The following is a 25,875-nucleotide window of genomic DNA, read 5'->3' as shown; positions in this document are numbered from 1 at the left end:
TGCCTAAGGTATCTTTGGTTATGTAAATGAATGGTGTGTGTTTTTCCGACGAAAGCTGTGGCTGAAAGCTAATGTGTAAGTGTCTTTTAGTTGTGTCTGTGTGCAACTTAGTGTGTGATTTCTATTTTTCTGAAAAACTTTGTTTCTGTTCTTTGGACCCTTATAGTTTTCAGTGCCTTACTTCTATTGTAGAATATGAGTCAAGTAAAGGTCCAGTTATATATCAATATGTAGCTACAACTTAGCCTTAATTTTCTACCAAAAGAAGAGGATATAGGTTATTTGTGAACCTACTGGCTTGTTGTGCATTGTAGAGAGTTGTCAAAAGTATGATCCATGAAACATGCAACTAACTAAATTTTCTGTTGCTGTTTTACCATTATTTGCGTCTTAATTTTCCCACTTTTGTTCCTGTTGTAACTTACATTAGTATTAGTTGAGATAATTAAATATTCCCACTTACACATTGCAGTGTTTGGTGTGTCAACTCCTGTTACTGCCCAACTTTGTACGACTCACAGTTGACCATGCAAAATTCATACTTGCATATTGTTTTCTGTGACTTTGAATGTTTCAGGCTTTCTCTATCAATTTTCTCGGAGTACAACATGAAAATAACAAAGTGCATCTATAATATATGGGACTATGATTTATTATTTATTTTTTGTAATCACTTTAAATTCTCAGTGCCCATTTGTTGATGTGTTTCAATATTAACACTTCAGTCATTTGTTTCATGTTTTGTTAAAGGTACCATCCTGCATCGCTGTCTCACCAGAAGGCACAGTGCGGTATTGGCCAAGTGTTTTGCATTCTGGTGCCTCCGTAGAGCACGTAGTAGACCTCCAAGGTCAAGAATGCGACCAACTGGCAGATATATCACCTTTTGGCTGTGTTTTAGCAACAACTACAGCTACTGTAGTTCTAGTTCAACCACTGGTGCAGTCAGGTCGACACACACTCATTTGTCGCCCACTTAGATCTCCTCACGGTTGGCTCGGTGGTATTGGGCGGCGTGTGTCCTCGCTCATATTTGGTGGCTTGCCCACTGCACACTCAGCAGAAACAGTAAGTTTCTTGTAAATAATAAACACAATTTAACATCCTAAGTATGTGAATATTATATGTTTTATGTACAGACGTGGACAAAACGAGCGAGACCCCTCGCCTTTTCGTTATGCTGATCCGCACAGCTTTAAAGTCTGCTACACAGCATAACAGGCAAGGCGACGAAGTGTTACCAACATACTATGCACAGGCATGAAACTGAAAAACTATCCGAACTTTGTCAGACTGTTTTCAATCATGTTTAAGACTACATTAACACTGATTATTGTGTTAAACACAACATGTAAATATAAGATATAAATGAAAGAAGAAATGCTAATTAGTATGAACTGTATTAATAAAAATTAATTTCAGCTTATCGAGATAACATAACTGTTTTAGTAAGACAAAGTACTCCAGATCGTTACGAATTAGCAAAATATTATGTGCATTCGTCCACGAAACTGTCTGTAGCAACGGTCAGAACAGTCATACTGGATTGCTGTTGCTGACCTACCATGAAAGTGTGCAAATTTAGCAATGCGTGAAGATTCATAACGAAATTCAGTGAAAAATCATTCAGTGCCACATTTAAGTCAATTCAGTTATTGACAGAAGCGGAAAAAGTAGGCAGTAACAAGTATGAAATTCTACAAGATATTCTTATTTACATCCACAGGACGCCGGTACCCAATAAAGGCAGAAGTAAAACGTATTGGGGTTGCGAGAATTTCTTAGAATTGCTTTACTGATAGTATATCGGCCTCCATCGAGATTAGAGCCGAAAACAAACCAGACCTCCCTTGCAGTAGCAAAACACATTTCACTAGGCTAGCAGACAACCCAGGCAAACAGCCCTCTATTTTTACTCCAGGCATGAAGAAGGCGACAATTTCACAATGTAAATGGCAAAATGATCTGCAGTTTCCGTTGCATAGAGCTTTATGGGCTCAAAAACATGAATTTTCTATCTTTATGTCACCGCTCATGTGACAATCATTCGGCATGTTTATCGAAATAACAAAATACTCTTATTAGCGAGTAAAATTAGGAGGATAATTCTGCACCACCAAAAGAAATAAATGGCGACAATAGCTGCCAAACGTATTCTACAATATTTCGAATTCTCCATTAGACACGCCACAGCCGTAAAATGTTCAAAAATAGCAGAAGTGTTTCTCAAGCTAGCTAGTAATGGAAATGCTCGCACTTCTAAAACATGTTCGCATTAATACTGGGATCTGAATTACCCCTTGTATAGGCAAATGGATTTTATTTGAATTCCTGTAAAAATGATTTGGATCGAAAGCGTAGCTACGATTAAAATGCTGATGTATCGACTGCAACTAGAACACTTCAAACAATGAGTAGGGGGAATTATTTATGCAGCCCTCATCTTCAGCAACTGTCGTAGCTATTTTTGTTGTTAGGATTTTGTCACTTAAAAATGGAACCCTACTAGTCGCACTTTCTTGACCATCTATCTACCCAGCCCTTAAAACCCTTTTACCTCGGGTATGGGTAGAAATAATAAGCGGAAATGTATCGCATTTCCTGCGGTATACGGTCTCTTGGTGGTGTAAAAAAGTGAGCTTTTATGTCAACGTAATCTAAAGATACGGCCATATATATAAATAAAATTTACGCGAAAGGTCAAAAAATGGGTGGTGCAGAATTATCCTACTAAATTTACTCGTTAACAACAGTATTTTGTTATTTCGATAAACGTGCCGAATGATTGTCACATAAGCGGTGACATAAAGGTAAAAAATTCATGTTTTTGAGTCCAGAAAACTCAATGCAATGGAAACTGCAGATCATTTTGCTATTTACATTGTGAAATTTCTGGCTTATTCAAGTCTGAGGTAATAATAGAGGGCTGTTTGCCTGGGTTGTCTGCTAGTGTAGTGAAATGTGTTTTGCTACTGCAAGGGTGGTCTGGTTTGTTTTCGGCTCTAATCTCGACGGAGGCTGATACACTATCAGTAAAGCAATTCTAAGAAATTCTCGTGCCCCCAATACGTTTTACTGCTACCTTTATTGGGTACTGGCGCCCTGTGGATGTAAATAAGAAAATCTTGTAGAATTTCATACTTGTTACTGCCTACTTTTCCGCTTCTGTCAATAACTGAATTGACTTAAGTGTGGCACTGAATGATATTTCACTGAATTTCGTTATGAATCTTCACGCATTGCTAAATTTGCGCATTTTCATGGTAGGTCTGCAACGGTAATCCAGTATGACTGGTCTGAACGTTAATACAGACCGTTTCGCGGCCGAATGCGCAAAATATTTTGCTAAAACAGTTATCTCGATAAGCTGAAACTGATGTTTATTAGTACAGTTCATACTGATTAGCATTTCTTCTTTCATTTATATCTTATATTTACGTGTTGTGTTTAACACACTAATCAGCATTAATGTAGTGTTACACATGACTGAAAACAGTCTAACAAAGTTCGGACAGTTTTTCAATTTCACGCCTGTGCATAGTATGTTGGCAGCACTTCGTCGCCTTGCCTGTTGTGCTGTGTAGCAGACTTTAAAGCTGTGCGGATCAGCATAACGAAAAGGTGAGGGGTCTCGCTCGTTTTGTCCACGACTGTACACTTCAAACTATGGTGGATTTGACTGCAGTTAGTGTAGAAGCTAAAATCTGTCTGAAAGTTTTAGGCTTGGCGAGGTTTTTTTTTCCACAAAAAATGACAGTGAGCAGTTAAACTGCAGAGAACATCAGTAACCAGATGGTTGGCATAATTGGTAAATAAAAATTAGTTTGTCATTTATATAATTGGTATTTTCTGAAACTAGAAGGCTCTATGCTTCAACAAAGCAGTTGTGAAACTTAGTGATGTTAACAGTGACTGGATCATACGACAAGGCTAAAATGTTTATAAAGTTGTTTTTTTTTTTTTACCCTCTGATGTGTGGAGAAGAAAAAAGGAATAATGGTCTGTGCATGCCATTAAGTTGCCTGTGTTCATTTTGATTATATACAGTATTTATTATACCTGCAGTTTTACTTTATAAAGCAGTAGTGACATATATTCTGAATTGTGTGATAACACCAACGGTGCACCACATTTGATAAAGGAAAACAGCATGATAAAAAGTAATGAATAGTTCTTTAACATTCTTTTCTTTAACATTTTCATTTTCATACTATTTTCATGAGAGAACTTCCTAACCCATGTCAATTGTCTTTCTGCAGAAGCTGGTGAAGATAGTTGCTGTCAGAAATGGTGATTCAGCATCAGATGATTGGAATATATTTGTGCTAGCTGAACATTCACTGCAGAAATGGTTACTGTCTTCGGGGGAGACAGAAACCCTTCTCTTTGAGTGTGACATTAGTGTGATGGTTAGAGAAGGGTTCTGTGCTCTTTGGGTAAGTAACTTGCTGCCGATAGTGGCAGAATAGTACCATTTTTACCCAATGTAAGACGACCCATTCTTTTTTAAGGGGGAAGATTTTTTTTTTCCATATTCTGACTAATGAAAATTAAAATTTTGTTGACCTAAGGCATCTTCCTAAAAAGTTACATGCCTTTTTTGTTTAGTTAGCCTGTTGTCTGTGGTATCACCATTTTTAGTCATCGTCATAACAGGACAACTGTGAAACTTATATTTTTGTTGTCACAAATATTTGGCTGTTTTTTCCAAGTACGTTGCGGTTTTCGAGTTTGTTATGGAGGGACCTGACAACACATCCCCTTCTTTTTAAGAAGTAGCGGATTTCACTTCTGTACTGACATGATAATGTTACAACATCTCGTGCTTCCAAACACATCGTTTGCCTGCCACTCTCTCTCATTGGCTGTTTAGAACCAGCTGCAGACACACTTGCTCATCGTGAGGTGTAACAGGAATAATAGGCATCAACAACATTGTTGCACAAAGCACTAAGCACACCACTAGCTGCAAACTAGACTTTCACCATATTCTACAGAAATGTGTGCTGTTGTTGAGTATGTGTACGATTTTAAAGTCAGTTTGATTTCAGGTACAAATGGATTCAGGCAAACTGCTTTACAAATGGTAGAAATTCATAAAAAGCCAGAGTACACAGTTCAGATTGCCTTGGTTGGCAGCTTGATGAAATTTACTGTGTTCTCAGTACCCTCCCTCCCCACCCTTGTTGCAGTTCTGCTTGTTAGCCAAGTTGGTGTTACTGTTCCCCTCTCCAACCATTGTAGTGTTGTGCTTAAGCAACAGTGAAACAAGAACAGCAATATCTTCTCTTGTACAAGTCATATGTAAAAATAGCAACTGATATATAAATAAAAATTCACAATCATGATTCAGTCCAGTTCTCGAACTTCTGTTCATCCCGCAGTCTAGTGACATCTGTCAGTACTGCTTCCACAACAGATCTTTCCACTGTAATTTATTCTTGCAATAAAAATTGCTATCAGTTTAATGTGACCTATTTTGTTTGTTAAACATTTAATTCTGAATTAGTTTTCTTTCTCATTTTATCTGAATGTCACTATCTTGTTCTAAAGCTGGTAACAATTAATATTCTAAGATATGATAAGCAAACAAATTTCTCAGTAAATCATTACAGTTTCCCATAACCAAATAAAATATTGACTTGGGTTCAGAATCAAGTAATGGATTTGGAAGGACAACAAATTTGCCTTTGAATGTTACCTTTTGTTTGAAAAGGAGCATAAATGTATGTATATGATATCCATACATATATGAGAACTTTTTATGCAAACCTGTTCAAATACAACAAAAATTTGTAAGTTGATAGAATTTAAAGCTATTTTCTCCACTGCCAATTGTTAAGCAGAGTATTAAATTGTAGTAGTGGCTAGTTCATCGTTTCTCAATGTCCCTTGCACTAACGCTGCGAGTCAAATGTTGTGCGATTGTTCAAGCAAGATTGCTACTGTATCAAGTGCTCCAACGTACTGCGAAAATCCTCGTCCTATTTGAATGCAAGTATTGTTTGCTAAGCCCTACCCTTCAGAATTCTTCAAAGTAAACTTGTATGAAACTTCAGTGGCCAAAGCTTCATCTGTAAGATGATCCCTATAGTCACCCATTAAGCAATCTAAAAATGTTGACCTCACCAACAATAGTTTCTTATGTGAATATAAGATGAGTATTTTTCGAATGTCAGATTTGGGAAGAACCACATCTTACAGTCAGGTAAGTACGATAAATGCTGGAAAGTAGGTTCACTATATGGAAATGTGTTGTCTTTATTCTGCAGTGCCTGTCTCGTGTAAATATGCTACTTTGTTGTTTAGACTGTTGATCCCATGTGTGCGTAAATTATGAGACAGAATTGTTGGCTAGTTTCTAGGTAAACTACATTATCTACAAAAAATTATTAGATAGATGGGTTGAGGAAGGTTTAAAAAGGAAGGGCAGTTCACTCATACTCTAGGACCAGAGGGACCCACGTATAGTGATGATGAGGGAAAACAAAGATCTTTGTCTGATAGTTACAAAAGCTAGGACAGTTTATGCTACTTTTACATGTGTGTATCACAGGGTGTGTACGATCCGGGAAAACCCGGGAATTTTTTAGAATTCCAGGAATTTTTCATTGTTTTAGTTTTCAGTCAAATTTTTGTGATTTTGACTGGTAAGAACTCCAACAAAGGATTTTACTGTATCCCGCTACTGCAGAATAATACTGCAGCAACAAAGCAAGAACGAGAGAAAAAAATAAATAAATAAAACTGAAGTTGCAAAGGAGATTCACCATATTCAACAACAAAACACAGTGCTCATACAAGCGTCTGCCAGCAGCAAAGTGTGTCAAAGGCTTTAGGAAGACTATGCAATGCTTCATAATAACAAATTGCCTCCGAACAGATTTTTGTGCCCGGAAGCTATCAAATGAATTAAAACACGTTTGCATGATGATGGAAGGCAAAAATATGTTTAGATTTTATTTCTACCTTTCTGACAGTCAAGCATTAATCACCTTGCAGAACAATGAAGTTATTTTTGTCAGTTTGCTAAAGAGATTTGCTTTTATTGATCTTTTCCACTGAGGCAGTCAATTTATTTGAAACGAATTGTTAAATTTCACACTATTGGCTACTTTCAGCTGTTCGCTGTATTTCAAGTGCACGTATAGCATTATGCCATAATAAAGAACCAAACATGAGATAATACAGTACTGCTATTCCAAGAAAATTTACATCTGAATGTGGACATACGAATGTGCACTTCAAACCAAATTATGCATTTTAATGTGGTTCACGAAATTCCAATGCCCTTGAAGTATCCTCTGATGTCTTGTTTCTTTTATGACATAATGTAAGATATTTTAATGTTTTACACATACGGACATATGGGCTTCCTGCGTCATCGTAGCTGCACAAGTGTGGTGACGCCTGTTGTCTGGCGCTGTCTTGCAACTGCTGAAATGAACCTATTTCTGACAGGTCTGGGAAAATATTGTGAATGGTGGTTTGAAAAGTGTTACATTCAAAGAAAATTTCTTTTTACGCAACATGAACCATGTGCGAGAATGTACGATGAATTTCTTAAATCACAAAGCGTTTGACTCTCATTTAAAAATCAACTCTTTGAGGACAACCATTTAGAAGAATTTCGAGCTCGGAAGATCAGACATTTATGTCGTTATTAAAAATTTTACTGGCACATTTGTGTGGTGTATCTTAAAGTCTAACACGCGCAAAAAAGATCAACACTATATGCGGAAGCTTAGCTTCTCTTACAGCTTATTAATCCTCGAGACCAATATTATATGTAAATGCTATGTATATTAATTTAAACGATGAATTTTTCTTATTTGTGTGTTCGCACTACTTAAGAGTGACCTTGCTATTGGCTGACTACATCACGTGTCCTATGCTATCATCAGCTGGCAAGATACGTGACATGAGCAATGACTGGCTTACAAAAGCGTATTGCAATCTTGATTTCAGTGCTTTGGAAAGTGACATGTGGTGTTCGGTGGAATTCAGATTTATACCTTCGTAATACGGAAATATGCAGCGTACATGTTGCTGCGCATCAGACAGCTTTCCAAAACACTGACTCGTGTGCCTTTGGCCATAAGACTTGGCAGCCTAATTTGAAGGTGTAAGAGTGAATTTCAATGTTTCATTCACCTCTGCCCGAAATATTTATCTTCATGTTTTTCAAAAGCTTTCTGGTTTCATCATGAAAATTAGTTTTTCCACAATAATGATGCCTTCTTGAAACTCTTTTAACTTGGAATACAGGACATCACATTTCCTGATGTTTTTGTGCACCAAATAGTACAAAAACAAAATGTTAAAGTGATTTGTAAAGATCTTTAATGGATTTAGTCAATTAAATATCCGCATTTTTGTAGTATGTAAGTATAAATACAAAAATCACCAATTACAGCAGTTGAGCTTCATGAAGAAGTAAATTAACATGGCATCTGCTAGGGTTGCTCCTGTCAGCTAGTCACAGCACAAGATCCCTGAATTTGTGTAGATCTGTTGCTAGCAGTACAACAGAAATAGGTTGCTACAGGCAATGTATTACGTATATTAATTGTTGACCGTAAATTCACCATAAAAAGGATCGGTCCTATTCTCTTCATATATTTCCTTTTAATAATTTTATATGGGTAAATGTATTCGTCTTTTAATGTATCACAATTTTAAAAGTCTGCTGCATGTATTTTACCTAATGTGATTTTATCAGATTATGTTTTTGTGTAAATGACTATGTAGATATACATTTAAGTCCACAGTAGTGACATCTAGGGAGGATGTAGGCAAACATATTTCTGGTAGCTGCTGTACTTCAGTAGCCAGTTGCAATAATGACTGTGTGGACAATGTGGCCTATTCTACACCTTATTTTAGATCTATGTGATGATGCTGTGCTGATTCTATGTTTTGATGATGCTATTATGGCCTTATCACTTTAGGACATGGTGTAAAAAATGGACGTTTTACTGTATTTTATCTGGTTGTGTGATAGTATATTGTGATACGTATGACTGTATTATGTTGAAAGACACACTGCTTACTAGGTGTATATATTTATATATTGTAGATCTGAGGATGGTCATTATGGACTGAAACTGGTCATCATCTAAAAAATTGATATTGTGGTCAAAGACTGAAATAAAAAACATTTGACAGTATCGGATCACTGTTTCTATACGCAACGATGTTGCAATTGGTGAAAACGGAGAATGTTTATTTCAATATTGTTTTTACTATTTCGTGAATGAAATTTGTTGTTGACAACCTAATTTACAGCACTGCTGAAAGTGTTAGGCTGTGTTGAAAGGTGATAATTTGATTGTGCACTGAAAGGTGATAATTTGATTGTGCACCAGTGAGCCAATGAAAAGGTTCCAAAATAACCTGTAATAGTACTTGTGCGTCATGGTTTAAATTCTTTCATCTACCACGTGGGTGATCATGAAAAAACCTATCATATGCGATGACAGCGACACTTGAGAGGCATAATGTATTCTGTGCTGTGATCGACTGATAGATGTAAATTGACAATTCATCATGTTAATATAAGTGTTCACAAAGCCGAAGTAACTAAAGTGGTATTCGTATTATTACTAGCTTACTACAAAGATTTGCACTTTAATTGATGTGGCATATTAAAGATATCTCCCAAATGCATCATTTATGGTGCATTTCATCACGTGAAAAGCTCAGAAAATGCAATGTCATTTACTAAAACTGTTCCTGCATTGAGTTTAGGTGGAAGTAGGATATTTTCATCTTGAGTCACATCTAGAATACTAGTTACTTGTACAGAAAATAAAAGATCATTTCAAGGTTGTATGTGAACCTTGGGTTTAAGGAAAGAACAGACATCCAACTTCAATCTTAAAGAACTATCAGTTGTCAATATTAGATAACTACTGTTCTCAGACTGCTGAGTGTTATGCCTGGAACTGAGGAAAATGTAAAATTTCGTGATATTTTATTAAAATTATCGATTACACAATTCCTCATTTAAAAAAATGCCAGTTTCACATTATCATTTAAACAAAACTTTCATGTGTCTGCGTGTCATCTGTTTTTGATAATAGTTGGGTACTAGACTGCTGAACGTAAGTTGTGACCCACTCAAGTACCCATGTGTTCTAATGCAGCTGCTTCCAGGATGGGAAGGTACACCGGCCTCGGCTTGAAACCATCCAGCAGATTAACGAGGGGTCATTGTGCTAGCCAACATGGCTGTGGTTTCTGGAGGTTCCCCACATCCCTCTATGTAAATACTGTGTTGGTGCCCATGTTCCGCAAACATTTAGAACACTTTCTCACACTTGCACACAAAATTTACTCTAGATGCAGAGAGATTGGGGTACACTGCTTCTTCCCTGGGGGGTGAATATGTGACTGATGATCTTACTGTTTGCTCTCTTAAAATACATAAAGAGCTCAGCTGTAAATTATGATCAGATTTATAGTTAGGGACAAATTGTATACTGGAAAATCAGTTAACAGGAAACCACATGTATTGAAACTAGGGTGTGTATTATTAATGTGTTTCTTCAGTGGAACAAAGGAATTAAGTAGTTTCTCTGTACATTTCGTAGCATATAGTGTGGTTGTTACTCCATGTGGGTCTGTGAAAGGTGTTGTATACGGCAGTATATACATTACAAATGTTCCTCAAGCTTGGAATCATTACCCCAAGTGAAAAGCAGTAGTTCCTCCCTTGTGGTGCTGGTAGGTAGCTTTTAGTGTCAAGTGGTTCGCTGGGGTTGGCCAGAACTATAAATGTGACAGGCCTTGACCCATCAGCTACTGGGCATCTCAGTGCAAAGCAGATGACCAGCTATGGATGAAGATGCAGTATATCCTGGAAAACTTGACAGATAAGTAATGAATCACAGTCAGACAGATAATAAAATCAATTTTTGTGACTATTTTTCCATTGTTCAGTTTTCACTCTTGTGTGTCTTTTTTGAAACCAGCTTACATCCACATTGTTCATCAGAAGTAATATGTTACTGTGCCAACAGTGGAAATGATTACTTGCTCTTCAAGCTTCTTGCTTCGTTCTACTTTAAACCCCACCCACCCCGTCAATTTGTTGGATTTCACCTTTACATCAAAACAAACCTCTCTTCGCAGTTTCTTTCACACACCAGGTATTATAGATCGCCATATATATCATACTATGCATTTCAGCTGCTTCCAGTATCATGTCAGGCAAAATGCAAAGATCCATCATGTGGAAACACATCAAGATAGATTTAAGTCGTGCTGTAGGTATCAAATTAGTATCTCAGTTTTTTTCCCTGCATTGGAAGAGGATGAACATTTAAACAGGGTGCTGTACAGCTACATAACAGATAAAACTACACACAATTGGCAGTAGTAGTTTAATGTACACTAATTGCATTTACAGCCATAACAGGGGTCCAAAAATATTTACTTCTCTGAGTTACAATGTGTGGGTTGTGTCTTTATTGAATTTCGAAACCACCCATCAACTTGTGACTTCAGGATGGAACAGAGGACTCACCTATACTCATCTATCAGATAACACACTGAGTGGTCAATAAGAAATGTTATTGAAAACAAAGATTTTGTATAGGTGATTTACATACAAAACTGACGGAGACTAAAGAACACTCATTGAAGCTGTGCAAACCATTTTAACTAAGGATTCCAATCAAAGCCCAGTTTGCACAGTATCAGAGTTCTGCCAATTACACAAAGGCTGTGATACATAAATACCATAAACCAAACCAGTAGGTCGATATGTGCACGTCGATCAAAAATTGCAGCTGCTGTGGTCTTGCCCGGGGCCAGTTTATGCACCGTACATCCATAAAGTTCTGAGACTGATTTTATTCCTGGTGTACAAGTGACGTCAGCACAGAAATTATGGTAGCAGCTTGAACTGTGAACGACAGCTGCACATTCAGCCTGTCAGTTGTGAGCAGGCCGTGTTAAGTAGAGGAGGTACAGTTGTAGCTTGTCAGCATAGTTGTCACAAATCACAATAGATCATCATCTCTAGATCAAGTCCTGAAGACATTCTCCAGAATGTTTTTGAGAAGAAAAAAGTGTGTCAAAAGTTTGTCCTGCACACTGTGAATCCCAAACAAAAATGGCGTATGAGCGCCTTCTGCGACTTGATCAAAATGCAGAAAGCAGACAATTCTTTTCTGTAAAAAATTATTGTGCGTGACAGGACTTAGTGTTAACAGTACAAACCTGCCACAAAATGTCAAAGTTCAGAAATTCATATGAAGGGTCAACACCCTGATGACCTAACAAGCATTGAAGCTGTTCACACAGCTTGAACAACATTCCAAAAAAGGACTTTCCTGACAGCTTTAAATGGTTGTATGAATGTTATGCGCAAAGGGGGGAGGGTCACTACGTAGAACATTTCAACCATTAAAGCCACTGTCTTAATAACTTTTCTCCGTTTCTTTATAAATCCAGTCTCAAAACCTTTTGGACTGACAGGATGCACAGGATTTGTCAGAGGGCAGTCCTGGGGATAGGCACCCTCTGAATAATGGGGCTGTGGCAATCAACAGTAATGTTGCACCAGCTACTCTGTTTTCATAGTGGGATAGGGTGGCACCATTCCAAGAGGAAAGAAATTTGTTTGTGCCTTTTTTTTTACTTTCATTATCAATATTTTTTTCTTTCTGCAGCTTTGATAATGAAAAGAGTTTTCAAAACCTGCCATTGAATAAAGTAAAAAAAGTTATAGCTCTTCGGTGGATCTTCTTATCATAAAAGATATTTAAATATTTTTCAGTTGTTATTTTTCACTTGGGAGTTGTTATTTGTACGGTAGTGTTATTTTGTGGCTGATCGCAAAAATTCTGTAATTGGAACAATAAGCACCATGTATTAAAAAAGACATTTATTCACCTTCAGAGCAATGTCTATTGCCCGCAGTATGCTTTTTGGCAACATGGTAAAATCGATGTCACATATTTGGATGTTACTATGTCTGCTTTGTGGCTGTCATTCGTGATTCCCATGAACCAGGATAACAAAATGAATTCTGTTGGCATCCGACGTGAGGAGTAGGCGTAGTGTTTCAGACATTATGTGATATGCTTAACCAGTAACTTTCATTCAGGAACTGCAGTGTGTAGTTAGCTACAGTTGTGCACTAAATAACAATTTTGACCTGTTGTGTTGTATGTATATGTTACAACCATTTCAAAACTGATTATTTATAGTTTGGCCTTCAAGTTCCTTGAACTTATGGAGATGCCTCTTTGAGACAAGGGGAAGCTGGTGACTACTGTTCGTTGATTGTCTCTTGTACTCTGCATCAAACTTGTAGCACCAGCTATCACAAGTGATTGTGAGTTGATGTCAAGTTGGTTGTTGGTCACTTAAGTTAATGAAATCTCCAGCAGTTTCCATTCATATTAGCTCCCGATTGTCATTCAATCTGTGTATTCCATGTGCAGAAGCAGCTTCCTGCATATCAAAATATGTGTCAACACTTCTTTCAGATTATGAATTCCCAGAGATCGGTATTGAAGGCAAATTGCCAGTTTTGTGCGAAAAAAGGGTAGATTTTGGGAAAGTCATCCAGAACTGTGGGTCAGGGGAGATTACCATATGGGATGAGAAGGAAAGACTAAAGTAATACTTACTTACACTTGCATGCATCTTAGTTGCAGTTTTTCACAGACTGTAACAAATCTTGTACATGCAGTGCCCCATTAAACTATTACATGAGTCCTCCCTCTTATAATGTTTGACTTGCTGCAGCAGACAGATCAATCTGATGTACATTGTGTGCTCCAAAACGTGAACATGCATATGCACGCATTTTCAACCAATGCTTCCATTTATATAGTAGTTCATTTACCAAATATATGGACACTAAATATTTGTGACACAACATGTGTTTGTACGTTTCCTTGATGTTGTCATAGTTGTTGCATGCAAAATAAATGAAATGTGTAAGACTAAGATTGAGGGTGGTTTATATGCTACGAAAAAGGCAAAAAGAAATATATTTTTTATCTCTGTGTTTTGTAGCAGGATATGGTGGCTGGAAGTGAGCTGGACATTTGGCTCCTTGACATGCAGTCTACTGATGATGGTCTCATGCTCCTGGCAGCTGCACTTAATTCTTCCGTTTCACAGCAGCTTCATTATGCACTTGGTGAGTTAATACTTAAGTCAGCAATGGCGGGACTGATTTAGAAGCAGCTTTGTACAAATCCAGGTTCCACCATTCTCATTAATAACAGCCTCAGTATGGGACAGTAAAATACACACACACACACACACACACACACACACACACACACACACACACAGGGTGTATATGCACAACCAGGAAAACCCAGGTATTTTTTCATCCAGGAGAAAAATGGGCAAAATCCAGGATTTTTTTTTTAGAATTCATGGAAGTTTTCATTGATTTATTTCTGTAATTTTGACTGGTAAAATCCGACATTCTAACAAAAATTTTACTGTTTCCTGCAGAATAATACTGCAGCAATAAAACATAAACAAGAAGAAGAAACCAAAATCAAAACTTAAGTTGCAAAGGAAATGCACAATTACAACAAAACAGTGCACACACAAGCAACTGACAACAGCAAAATGTGTCAAAGATGAAGACTATGCAATACTTCATAACAACATGCTTCTGATGAGCATGTCACAACTTTTTACATCAGGTTCATTTGAGCAGTTGCCAAGGGGGACATGCGCATTTGCAGTTGAGTCATGTATGAGCTGGTAATGTCTCCTGCATTTGGTGACTTGAAGTGCGGGTGTTAGCTGCATCAGCAGTAGCAACAAGCAGCCAGAGGCTACCCAGAAAAAACAGATTTCTGTGGCTGGGAGCTACTGAGTGAATTAAAATGCATTCGCATAATTACTGTAGCCTAAAATATGTTATTAGTTTCAATTTCCTGATTTTATTTTATTTCCATGGCTTTGGCAGTCAAGCATTAATTGCCTCACAGAACAATGAAGTTATTTTTGTTGATTTGATAAAGAAATTTGACTTTGATCAATCTTTTCTGCAGAGACAGTCAATTTATTTGAAACAAAGTGTTTCATTCTGCACTATTGGCTAGTTTCAACTGTTTCCCGAATTTCAAGTACATGTTTTCATCTTCCGGCATGTATGGCATTATGCCATAATAAAAAAACCAACCTTGAAATAATACAATACTGGAATTCCAAGAAAATTTGCATCCATAAAATCACATTGAAAAGTTAATTTCAACTAGGGGTCTACTTCTTTGTGAATCTGGACTTACAATTGTGTACTTCAAGACAAATTATGCATTTTAGTATGGTTTACAAAATTATGATGTTCATGGAGTATACTCTGGTGTCCTGTCTCATTTGTGATGTGATGTAAGATCTCACAATTAATATTTTATTAATAGTGAAAGTTTATATTTTACAGTGTAAGACCTCTTAATATTATATATGAACAAACATATTGGCTTCCTGCATCATCATAGCTGCTCGCGCGCAATAAAACCTGTTTTCTGGCACTCTCTGAGAACTGCTGAAGTGAAGTAAATTCTAACAGGTCACAGAGAACATAGTGAATGGTGGTTTGAAAAGAATTGCATTCAAAGTAAATTTCATTTTACACAAGATGAATCTTGTTACATGTGAGAATGTGCTTTGAATTTCTTAAATCACAGTTTGTTTGACTATAATTTAAAGCTTAACACTTTGAGGTCCAGCCACTTAAAACAGTTTGGAGACCAGAAGACCAGGTATTTATGTCAGTAATTATCTCAAAAAGATCAGTATTATATTTAAAAGCTTAGCTGTTCTTGTAGCTACACTATGTTCTCATATATTAATTTAAATCGTCAACTTTTCTTATTTATGTGTTCCCGCTTCCTAACAGTGATGTTACTGTTGGCTGACTACATAACATGTCCTGTGCTCTAAATATGTGCTATCATTGCCTGGTGAGATCACGTGACGTGAGCTATGATTGGCTTAAAAAAGTAGGTCGTTATCTCTGTTTCACCAAATTCATATTCTTGAGGAAAAAGATCTTGTTTCACAAAGTGCCTACCATTCAGTGCACATTGGTCTATCGATTATTCGTATGATTTTGAAACGCATCCCCGCTGATTTTTGAACAAATTCAAAGTTGATTTCAGAACGAATCATAAATTGATTTTTGAATGTGTGCATAGTGTACATGATATCTCTGCCAGGGGAATCCCCATCACATCTAGAAATAAACTTTCCTGTAGAAAAAAGGGGAAGTTGCTATACGAGCTGAGCAGAATAAAGCCGAACTGCTGAATGCCGGTCGCTGTTTATGTGGTTGACTGGGTTTGTGAATGATCAGCATTGTTATAAATACTAGTTAAATCCATAGATTCAGACTACCAGAGTAGGAATAAACAACTAACAGGAATAACAGGTAAGAAAGATTATGTTTTATTTTCTCAGTGTATCCAAGAAAATATAATTTTGACACACAACTATTGGCCAGACTACTATGCCAGTAAGAGCCAGTTGTACAGTCCCCGGCTAGCAGCCACTAAAGTTCTATTCTGGGAGTAGCATGGAAAACGCCTTGTACGAACGCGTAATAATGCCAAACCAGAGAACAAACATGAGATAACTGAACTGGTGATTGTGGCAGGGTTAGTGAAGTTAACCGGAGAATAAGGTTGCACACTGGCAGGAAGAGTTACAGAATTAGTGACAACTAGATTGTTTGTTAGATGGAGGAAGGCGAATAAATGGGGACGTCACACAAATTATGGAAGAATTTGAAGATTTCAAATTTATATGAAAATTTCATACTACTACTTTTTATCTCATTCTTCAGGAGGAGGAGCATATAAATGAAATGTGAAGCTATTTCCTAACATAAAACTTTTTGCTTGTATTAGGCTTAATAGGCATTTGATATTGTTACTTCATGAATTATATTCTGTCTTGTCATAAAAATGACCATTTGTGTCAAAACAGTCTCATTTATTTGATGTGTTACAATTGCTGCAATATTAGGCAGGCCTATTTCGTTTTATCTAGCAGACAGTGACAAAATACATGTAATTACATCAAGAAACCACACCAGGCTTGGGTACTGTTTGTATTAACAGCATTTTCAGTATTAGACGACGACATTTTGTTTTTTCATGCAGCAAAACGTTTGATGAACTTCGATGAGGTTGTAGGTTCTTTCCCAGAAAGGAAAGCATGCCATGTAAAGCTACAGGAAGAGTAGAGAGATAAAAATGCTAGTAATTAAGGATTGAAGAAATGTGTACTGTCTTGCTTGTATCTTGTCTCTACTAGTTTTATGTATCCAATATTTAATTTTATGTCACACAGAACAGCAAGTTACTAGCTAATAGGCAATAAGTAGTGAAAATTTTCTGAAGAGTTGCTGTTCTCTCAGTTACAAATAATCCCATCCAGTATTAATTGCGAGAATTTTTTAAAGAGAGGCAGGATATCAAACCGGCTGACTGGGAGCAGGAGAGGCACCACAGGACATTACAATTTCCACTGTCTGTAATGTAGATTGATTGCACCCATAGCAAAATATTACACGTTTGAATTCCACTGAGTGAAATACAGTGATGTGAGATAGAAAAATGCAGTGTGAAGAGGTGTGGCACTGCCCTTTGGCACCATGAAGACCAAATAACCTGTCTTACATTTCGTCAAACACAAATGTTTTATGTGTCTGGCTCTTCAGAATAATGTGCACTAGAAAATGAACATATTTTTGAAAAGTCTTTTTTGTGTCCTGCCTCAATTGCTCAAGTATTGCCCCAGTTCAGAAATATTGTAGATCCGGTGCAGAGCAGTCTGAGTCGTAGTGGGGAGGTGGATAGTATCCGTGTGACCCGTGTTAATGTTTAATGATTTTGCTCTTTCCTCTTTATTTGTTGCTCTCGCGTCAAATGAAAACAAAACGAATTTCTGTGGCCAGGGGCTATCAAGTGAATTAAAATACATTCAAACAATTACGGAAGGCTGAAATATGTTATTAGTTTCAGATTTTATTTTATTTCCACCTTTATGACTGTCAAGCATTAATCGCCTTGCAGAACAATGGAGTTGTTTTTGTCGGTTTGCTAAAGAAATTTGGCTGTTATTAATCTTTTCCACTGAGACAGTCAATTTATTTGAAACAAGGTGTTTAATTCTGCACTATTGGTTAGTTTCAACTGTTTGCTGCATTTCAAATGCATGTTTTCATCTTCTGGCATGTATGGCATTATGCCATGATAAAGAACCAAACATGACATATTACAGTACCGGTACTCCAAGAAAATTTACATCCAAATCTGGACATACGAATGTGCATTTTAAGCCAAAATATGCATTTTAGTGTGGTTCACGAAATCCCGATGCTCTCAGTGTAGCCTCTAATGTCTTGTTTCTTTTATGACATAATTAAGGTCTTTTAAGTGTTTTACATGTACGAAAATACAGGCTTCTTGCGTCGTCATAGCTGTGCAAGCATGGTGACTCCTGTTTTCTGGCGGTCTCTGGCAACTGCTGAAAGGAACCTATTTCTAATAAAATATTGCAAATGGTTGTTTAAAAAGTGTTACTTTCAAAGTAAATTTCCTTTTACGTAAGATGAACTATGTGTGAGCATGTATGATGAATTTCTAAAATCACAGAGCTTTTGACTCTCATTTAAAAACCAACTCTCTGAGGATGACCATTTAGAATAATTTTGAGCCCAGAAGATCAGACATTTATGTCGTCGTTAAAAATTTTATTGCCATATTTGTGTGATGTATCTTAGTGCAACACGCACAGAAAAGATCAACATTAAATGTGGAAGCTTAGATTCTCTTGCAGCTTATTAATCTTTGAGACCAATATTATATGTGAAAGCTTTTCTTTTCTTTTAGCAACACTATGTATATTAACTTAAACCATTAACTTTTCTTATTTGTGTGTTTGCGCTATTGGCTGACTACATCATGTGTCCTATGCTCTGAATATCCGCATTATTGTCTGGCAAGATCACATTACATGAGCTATAACTGGCTTACAAAAGCGCATAGCAATCTCAGTTTCAAGTAACAAGTGGTGTTGGGTGGAATTCGAATTTATACTTTCGTAATACAAAAATATGCAGTGTAGGTGTTGCTGCACATCAGATATCTCTCCAAAATGTATTTTTTTCCCTGTGTTTAATTTCCTGAAGTGCCGGGAAATTCTATGCTGGTGTATAAAACCATAACCATTCAAAGGATTGATAAGTTTTACAGTTCTGAGGAGTGTATTTTCACCCAAGAGAAAGTGTATTTTTAATGAGGAAATCGAGGAATAATCCGGGACCTTTTTTTTTCTTTGCTTGCGTATGCACCCTGTGAAACATGAATTTTTTCATTTCTGACTGAGAAGCCTAATACCAGTTTTCATAACTCTAGCTTTAAATGTATTTTAGTAGTTCTTTAATAATGATTAAAAAAAACTTTCACCTGTTGTTTCACTCTCATTGGAGTTAAATTTCTAAAAATGGTGAAATACATTTTTTTTTTTTTAAATTTGTGACTGAGAAACCAAATACCACTTGTCATAGGTGTAGCTTCAATATCGTCTTAATAGTGACATATTTTCAGAAAGACCTTTCATCCCCTGTTATACCCCCTTAAGGGTGGAATTTCGAAAAACACCTACAAATAAGATCAACACCCTTGCAACTTTAAAGTTTCTATCCTTAGTGGTTTGGGCTGGCTAATGATGGGTCACTGAGTCAGTCAGTTGGGACATTGCCTTTCATCTGTAGAGATTAATATGAGAGCTTTCCAGTTTCTGGTTTGATTAGTGTGGTGTAGGTAACTACTATTTTCCATTGTTAAGTCATGTTATGAAGCCTGTAAACTTTAATGTAAAATTATGTTCCTTTCAGGGAAATTACCCACAGAAAGAAATAACGTTCCTGCAAAATTTGCATCATTCACACTTCTGAAACATACCACATTGTATCAAGAGACAGAGGAGCCTGAAGTATTGGGTTACCAGTTACTGCTGTCTGCCCAGGGAGCCTATCTGTTCAATCAGAAATCTGTGATTGCATTGTCAGGTAATATTACCTCTTAATACTTCATTTGCAAGACAAGAAATTTGTCAATTTTAAAGGCAAATATCTTTATCAAAATAAGTTTTGAATTTATCTAATTAATTATATCAAATGGTGTTCAATTTTATAGCTTTGCTTTTTCACTATGAACGAAAGGTCAATAGTGTCACCTGGAATTTGAAGTCCCGTCCATAGGGAAATCTGTCGAATAAGTTAAAATTAGCAATTTGACTCTCTACCCCTTTTATTTAGAGAGTCCTTCACTCATTACCAGTTTCAGGTTATAGATTTGTCTCACGTGCTTGTATTTGCAAGTTCTTTTCACTTTTGAGGTCTGGGAACAAGAATTTGTTTTTTGAAATACCTTGTGGCTGATTATTATTATTATTATTATTTCTTTCTTGTCTCAGACGTTATGTCTGATTAAAAATGGAAGGTGACGCGGACCTTGGTCAAGCGTGACTTCCTTTTAACTGTACGGTATATGTTACATTGCATTTAGGAATTTTCGGGTAATTGAACAAGTGTCAATAATTACAGATTTCTGTAGTTGTATATATAAGTTTGGATGTAGCTGTATTGCATTGATGTACTGGTGGATATTGTGTGGTATGACTCCTGTAGTTGATAGTATAATTGGTATAATGTCAACTTTATCCTGATGCCACATGTCCTTGACTTCCTCAGCCAGTTGGATGTATTTTTCAATTTTTTCTCCTGTTTTCTTTTGTATATTTGTTGTATTGGGTATGGATATTTCGATTAGTTGTGTTAATTTATTCTTTTTATTGGTGAGTATGATGTCAGGTTTGTTATGTGGTGTTGTTTTATCTGTTATAATGGTTCTGTTCCAGTATAATTTGTATTCATCGTTCTCCAGTACATTTTGTGGAGCATACTTGTATGTGGGAACATGTTGTAAGGCAAGCTGTTGATGTATTATTTTTGCTACATTGTCATGTCTTCTGGGGTGTTCTGTATTTGCTAGTATTGTACATCCGCTTGTGATGTGATCTACTGTTTCTATTTGTTGTTTGCAAAGTCTGCATTTATCTGTTGTGGTATTGGGATCTTTAATAATATGCTTGCTGTAATATCTGGTGTTTATTGTTTGATCCTGTATTGCAATCATAAATCCTTCCGTCTCACTGTATATATTGCCTTTTCTTAGCCATGTGTTGGATGCGTCTTGATCGATGTGTGGCTGTGTTAGATGCTACTGGTGCTTGCCATGTAGTGTTTTCTTTTTCCAATTTACTTTCTTCGTATCTGTTGATGTTATGTGATCTAAAGGGTTGTACAAGTGGTTATGAAATTGCAGTGGTGTAGCCGATGTATTTATATGAGTGATTGCTTTGTGTATTTTGCTAGTTTCTGCTCATTCTATAAAGAATTTTCTTCCATAATGTAGGTTTTTTTATGTCGCTAAATCCCCTTCCTCCTTCCTTTCTGCTTAATGTGAATCTTTCAGTTGCTGAATGTATGTGATGTATTCTATATTTGTGGCATTGTGATCGTGTAAGTGTATTGAGTGCTTCTAGGTCTGTGTTACTCCATTTCACTACTCCAAATGAATAGGTCAATATTGGTATAGCATAAGTATTTATAGCTTTTGTCTTGTTTCTTGCTGTCAATTCTGTTTTCAGTATTTTTGTTAGTCTTTGTCTATATTTTTCTTTTAGTTCTTCTTTAATATTTGTATTATCTATTCCTATTTTTTGTCTGTATTTATAGGCATCTGTTTTTTCCATCGCTTCTATGCAGTCGCTGTGGTTATCCAATATGTAATCTTCTTGTTTAGAGTGTTTTCCCTTGACTATGCTATTTTTCTAACATTTGTCTGTTCAAAAAGCCATATTTATATCATTGCTGAATACTTCTGTTATCTTTAGTAATTGGTTGAGTTGTTGATTTGTTGCTGCCAGTAGTTTTAGATCATCCATGTATAGCTGATGTGTGATTTTGTGTGGGTATGTTCCAGTAATATTGTATCCATAATTTGTATTATTTAGCATGTTGGATAGTGGGTTCAGAGCAAGGCAGAACCAGAAAGGACTTAATGAGTCTCCTTGGTATATTCCACGCTTAATTTGTATTGGCTGTGATGTGATATTATTTGAATTTGTTTGGATATTAAGTGTGGTTTTCCAGTTTTTCATTACTATGTTTAGGAACTGTACCAATTTAGGATCTACTTTGTATATTTCCAATAGTTGTAGTAACCATGAGTGGGGTACACTATCAAAAGCTTTTTGGTAATCAATGTATGCATAGTGAAGCGACCTTTGTTTAGTTTTAGCTTGATATGTCACCTCTGCATCTATTATCAGTTGCTCTTTACATCCTCGTGCTCCTTTGCAACAGCCTTTTTGTTCTTCATTTATAATTTTGTTCTGTGTTGTATGTGTCATTAATTTCTGTGTAATGACTGAAGTTAATATTTTGTATATTGTTGGTAGGCATGTTATGGGGCGATATTTAGCTGGGTTTGCTGTGTCTGCTTGATCTTTAGGTTTCAGATAAGTTATTCCATGTGTAAGTGTATCAGGGAATGTGTATGGGTCTGCAATGTAACTGTTAAATAATTTAGTTAGATGTGAATGTGTTGAGGTGAATTTCTTTAGCCAGAAATTTGCTGTTTTATCTTTTCCAGGGGCTTTCCAATTGTGAGTAGAATTAATTGCTTGGGTGATTTCATGTTGCAAAATTATTACTTCAGGCATTTGTGGTATCACCTTCTATGTATCTGTTTCTGCTTGTATCCACCGTGCATGCCTGTTATGTTGTGCTGGGTTTGACCATATGTTGCTCCAGAAGTGTTCCATGTCTGTTATGTTTGGTGGATTGTCTATTTTAATGTGTGTGTTATCTATTGTCTGGTAAAATTTCTTTTGGTTTGTGTTGAATGTTTGGTTTTGTTTCCTTCTATTTTCATTATTATTATTATTATTATTAATATTATTATTTCAGCTGCAAACTATGGGGACGAACCAGACATTGTAGAATTTATGAGTCCTGGAGACCGTTTACTTGGTGGTGCAATATGTGGAAATGTTCCAATATTTTTTTCAAAGATTCATGGGCTGGTGGCCCTTTCATCTGTAGACATGGCTCCTAATGATTTTTTAAACAGGTAGGCTATGTATGGATAAGATAAAATGCATATTGTAAATAAGAAATAAGTCTTCCAAAATAAATAATTCAGGTGTAAAGCACTCACTGAATACTGGAACCATTGAGTCGTTGACAGGTGCACAAAAAAAGAATAGGAAGTGTTAAGCTTTCAAACAAAATCCTTTGACAAGCTAGGGAGAGTGCACACCCTACCCCCCCCCCCCCCCACACACACACACAAGCCTGTGTCAGGTGTGTTGGGAGGGGGTGGGGAGGTGTTTGGGAGGGGGTTTGCCCCACTAACTCGTCAGATGGCTGCTTTTGAAAACTAGCAATTTTCCTTAATTTTTGTGCGGCTATCAATGCAACTAACGTAATATAACCCACACACAACCAAACTAAATAAGATTAAATTCCAATTCAAGTGTGATACCATTGGTGACAAGAGAGAAATAAGGTCATTTACTGAATCTCATTCACAGCACACTTTTTCCGTATTTAGAGTGTAAGAGGGAAAACTTCAGAGATGGAGGAACAACTAAAATATATTCCCCATATTCAGTCATTACACTCCTTGATTCTCTTGTTCATACTGAAAGTAGATACTTGTTCCACTAGTATACACCTTGTCTTCACCATCCACTTAATTTAAAATTGATGGATTTATTTGCTTCTTTTGTTTCTTTCATCTTCTGAAGTATATGCCAAACCTTCCCTTCCCTTCCCTTCCCTTCCCTTCCCTTCCCTTCCCGCCTCTGTTAATGTCCCCTCAACTTCATCACCATCTACCTACTTAATTCATTCTGTACCATTTTCGACTACCATCTTTTTTACCTTTTCATTCTTCTTTAGTCAGGCCAGTTTTCTGCAGTAGTGTATGAACTGCTTGTATTCTGGAATTGGAATATCTGCTGTTGCAGGCTAATTCTTTCAGACTACCTGTGGATACAGAGATGATTACTCTGACTCATTACATGAAACTTTTCTGCTTTCTCTTCCAAGATGTAAAACAAAATTTCTCTCCATCTTCATCCTTTCAGCTTCCCCCGTAACCTAAAGTGTTGTTGGAAAGGGGCACTTTCGTTAATCTGAATCCAGTTACTTTCTTCCATAGTTTTGAGTTGTTTCCCCTCTTCTACCTCAAATTCTATTAATCCGGTTTTTTACTTCCATAGTTTTGGTTATGGTTTTCCCAAAAAATCATCTGACTTGCATGTGTCAAAGTGTTTGTATAAAGGTGTGTGTAGTGGGTGTTGCTTTTCTTATTGTAAATGTACAAAGATATTCACAAACAGATTTGTCAAATCATTATTTGGACACTATTTATTGTAGCTTGTTAAATTTTTCCTCCAGATTTTCTTTAAGCTGCATTGTATTGCTCTATGTATTGAACAGTAAATAACAATTCAGATACTCATTGTAAACATGTTATTAGTCGTCCCTGTCTCATTAAGCTGTAATCATAAAAGATCCATTGTTCTAATGTATGTGCGACATGTATTCTAAAAACCTTAACAATTGTAGAATAACTATTGTAGTAATTGACAATAACACGTAATATGTGGGAGATAAGATGCTGCCAAAATTATTGCATGTTTAGAAGAAATGACACTTTGCTTTTGTTTTGTATTCCAATTGTAGCAGTGTCAGTGTGGCTGACTTTCCAACTGTAACAGATGCCACTGTATCTCAGGCAACTGATGGGCTTGTAGCAGTGTCCATGACAGATTTTGAATTGGAGGAACTTTCAATCAGCAAAGACAGTGTTGCCAGAATGCGTGCTGCTTTTATATATCACATTAAAAATAAAAATAAGGTATGTATAGCAAAAAAAAAAAAAAAAAAAATCTCTCTCTCTCTACACACACACACACACACACACATTTTTCTTTCTGTCTTGTAGCATGTACCATGTGGAAATAGACTGTCTTGGAAAGGGTTTTGTATACTTTATTTTATTAAGGATAATGTTAATTTGAATTGTGAACCTTACTAGAATGATCTATCAAACAAGAACACTGATTTTCAGATCACTTACAGACATGTGCTATCAAAGCTGATAGGGTCAGTTCAGTGCGATTTTTCAGTTTTAGAGGTCGTTGAAGTTACATGACAGAAAGAAGTGTACATTCTGCCTCTGCTATACTAGACTACATGCACAGCTGTGAAAATGAAAACTAACTCAGTTACTGTACTCACTGTCCTTTTTGTTAAATAAACTAGACTAAGTTATTTAGAAATTTGTTTTTTTAATATGAAATATAGTTCAATTTTGTTAAATTATAATTTATATTTTAATGGGAAGTGCAGTGTGTGTGATAAATTTTAGTGTGCCATGACTAGAAATTACACAGGAAGAAATCTAGTAATCTGCCATTCAACAAATGCTCTACGCTATGTTATAGATATTGTTAGGGCTTATGTTGACACTTTGAGGTACTCTAGGAAACCCACCTTATTTTCGTAGAACTGGAATGCAATTATCTTAGCTAGGGTAGAGGAGCATTACCATTTTGGTAAAGAAAACATCTGATTTCATACAATGAAAACAATCAATTTTGACAAAATAATGTAATTGTATGGATAAAAAAAAATCTATTCACCAAGCGGTGGCAGAACACACACAAAAAGAAGGTTGTAATTGGGCAAGAATGCAGGTCAGGGGAGACTTCACGGCAAGTCTCCCCTGACTTGTG

The 25,875-nt window shown here is 36.4% G+C and overlaps 1 protein-coding gene across 1 annotated transcript in view; it reads left to right on the top strand.

Moving 5' to 3' along the window:
- LOC126471758 (nuclear pore complex protein Nup133) overlaps positions 1-25,875 on the top strand; it is a 126,443-nt gene that overhangs the window by 8,521 nt on the left and 92,047 nt on the right. The window contains exons 4-9 of the mRNA XM_050099886.1: positions 751-1,068; positions 4,260-4,436; positions 14,038-14,164; positions 19,895-20,068; positions 23,036-23,198; positions 24,821-24,995. Of these exons, the coding sequence (XP_049955843.1) occupies positions 751-1,068; positions 4,260-4,436; positions 14,038-14,164; positions 19,895-20,068; positions 23,036-23,198; positions 24,821-24,995 (1,134 nt within the window). The remainder of the gene's footprint in view (positions 1-750; positions 1,069-4,259; positions 4,437-14,037; positions 14,165-19,894; positions 20,069-23,035; positions 23,199-24,820; positions 24,996-25,875) is intronic.

This window comes from Schistocerca serialis, chromosome 1, assembly GCF_023864345.2.
Source record: "Schistocerca serialis cubense isolate TAMUIC-IGC-003099 chromosome 1, iqSchSeri2.2, whole genome shotgun sequence".
Taxonomy (NCBI): Eukaryota; Metazoa; Arthropoda; class Insecta; order Orthoptera; family Acrididae; genus Schistocerca; species Schistocerca serialis.
The sequence above is the reverse complement of the archived record's forward strand: the minus strand, read 5'-3'. Positions and strand labels throughout refer to the sequence as shown.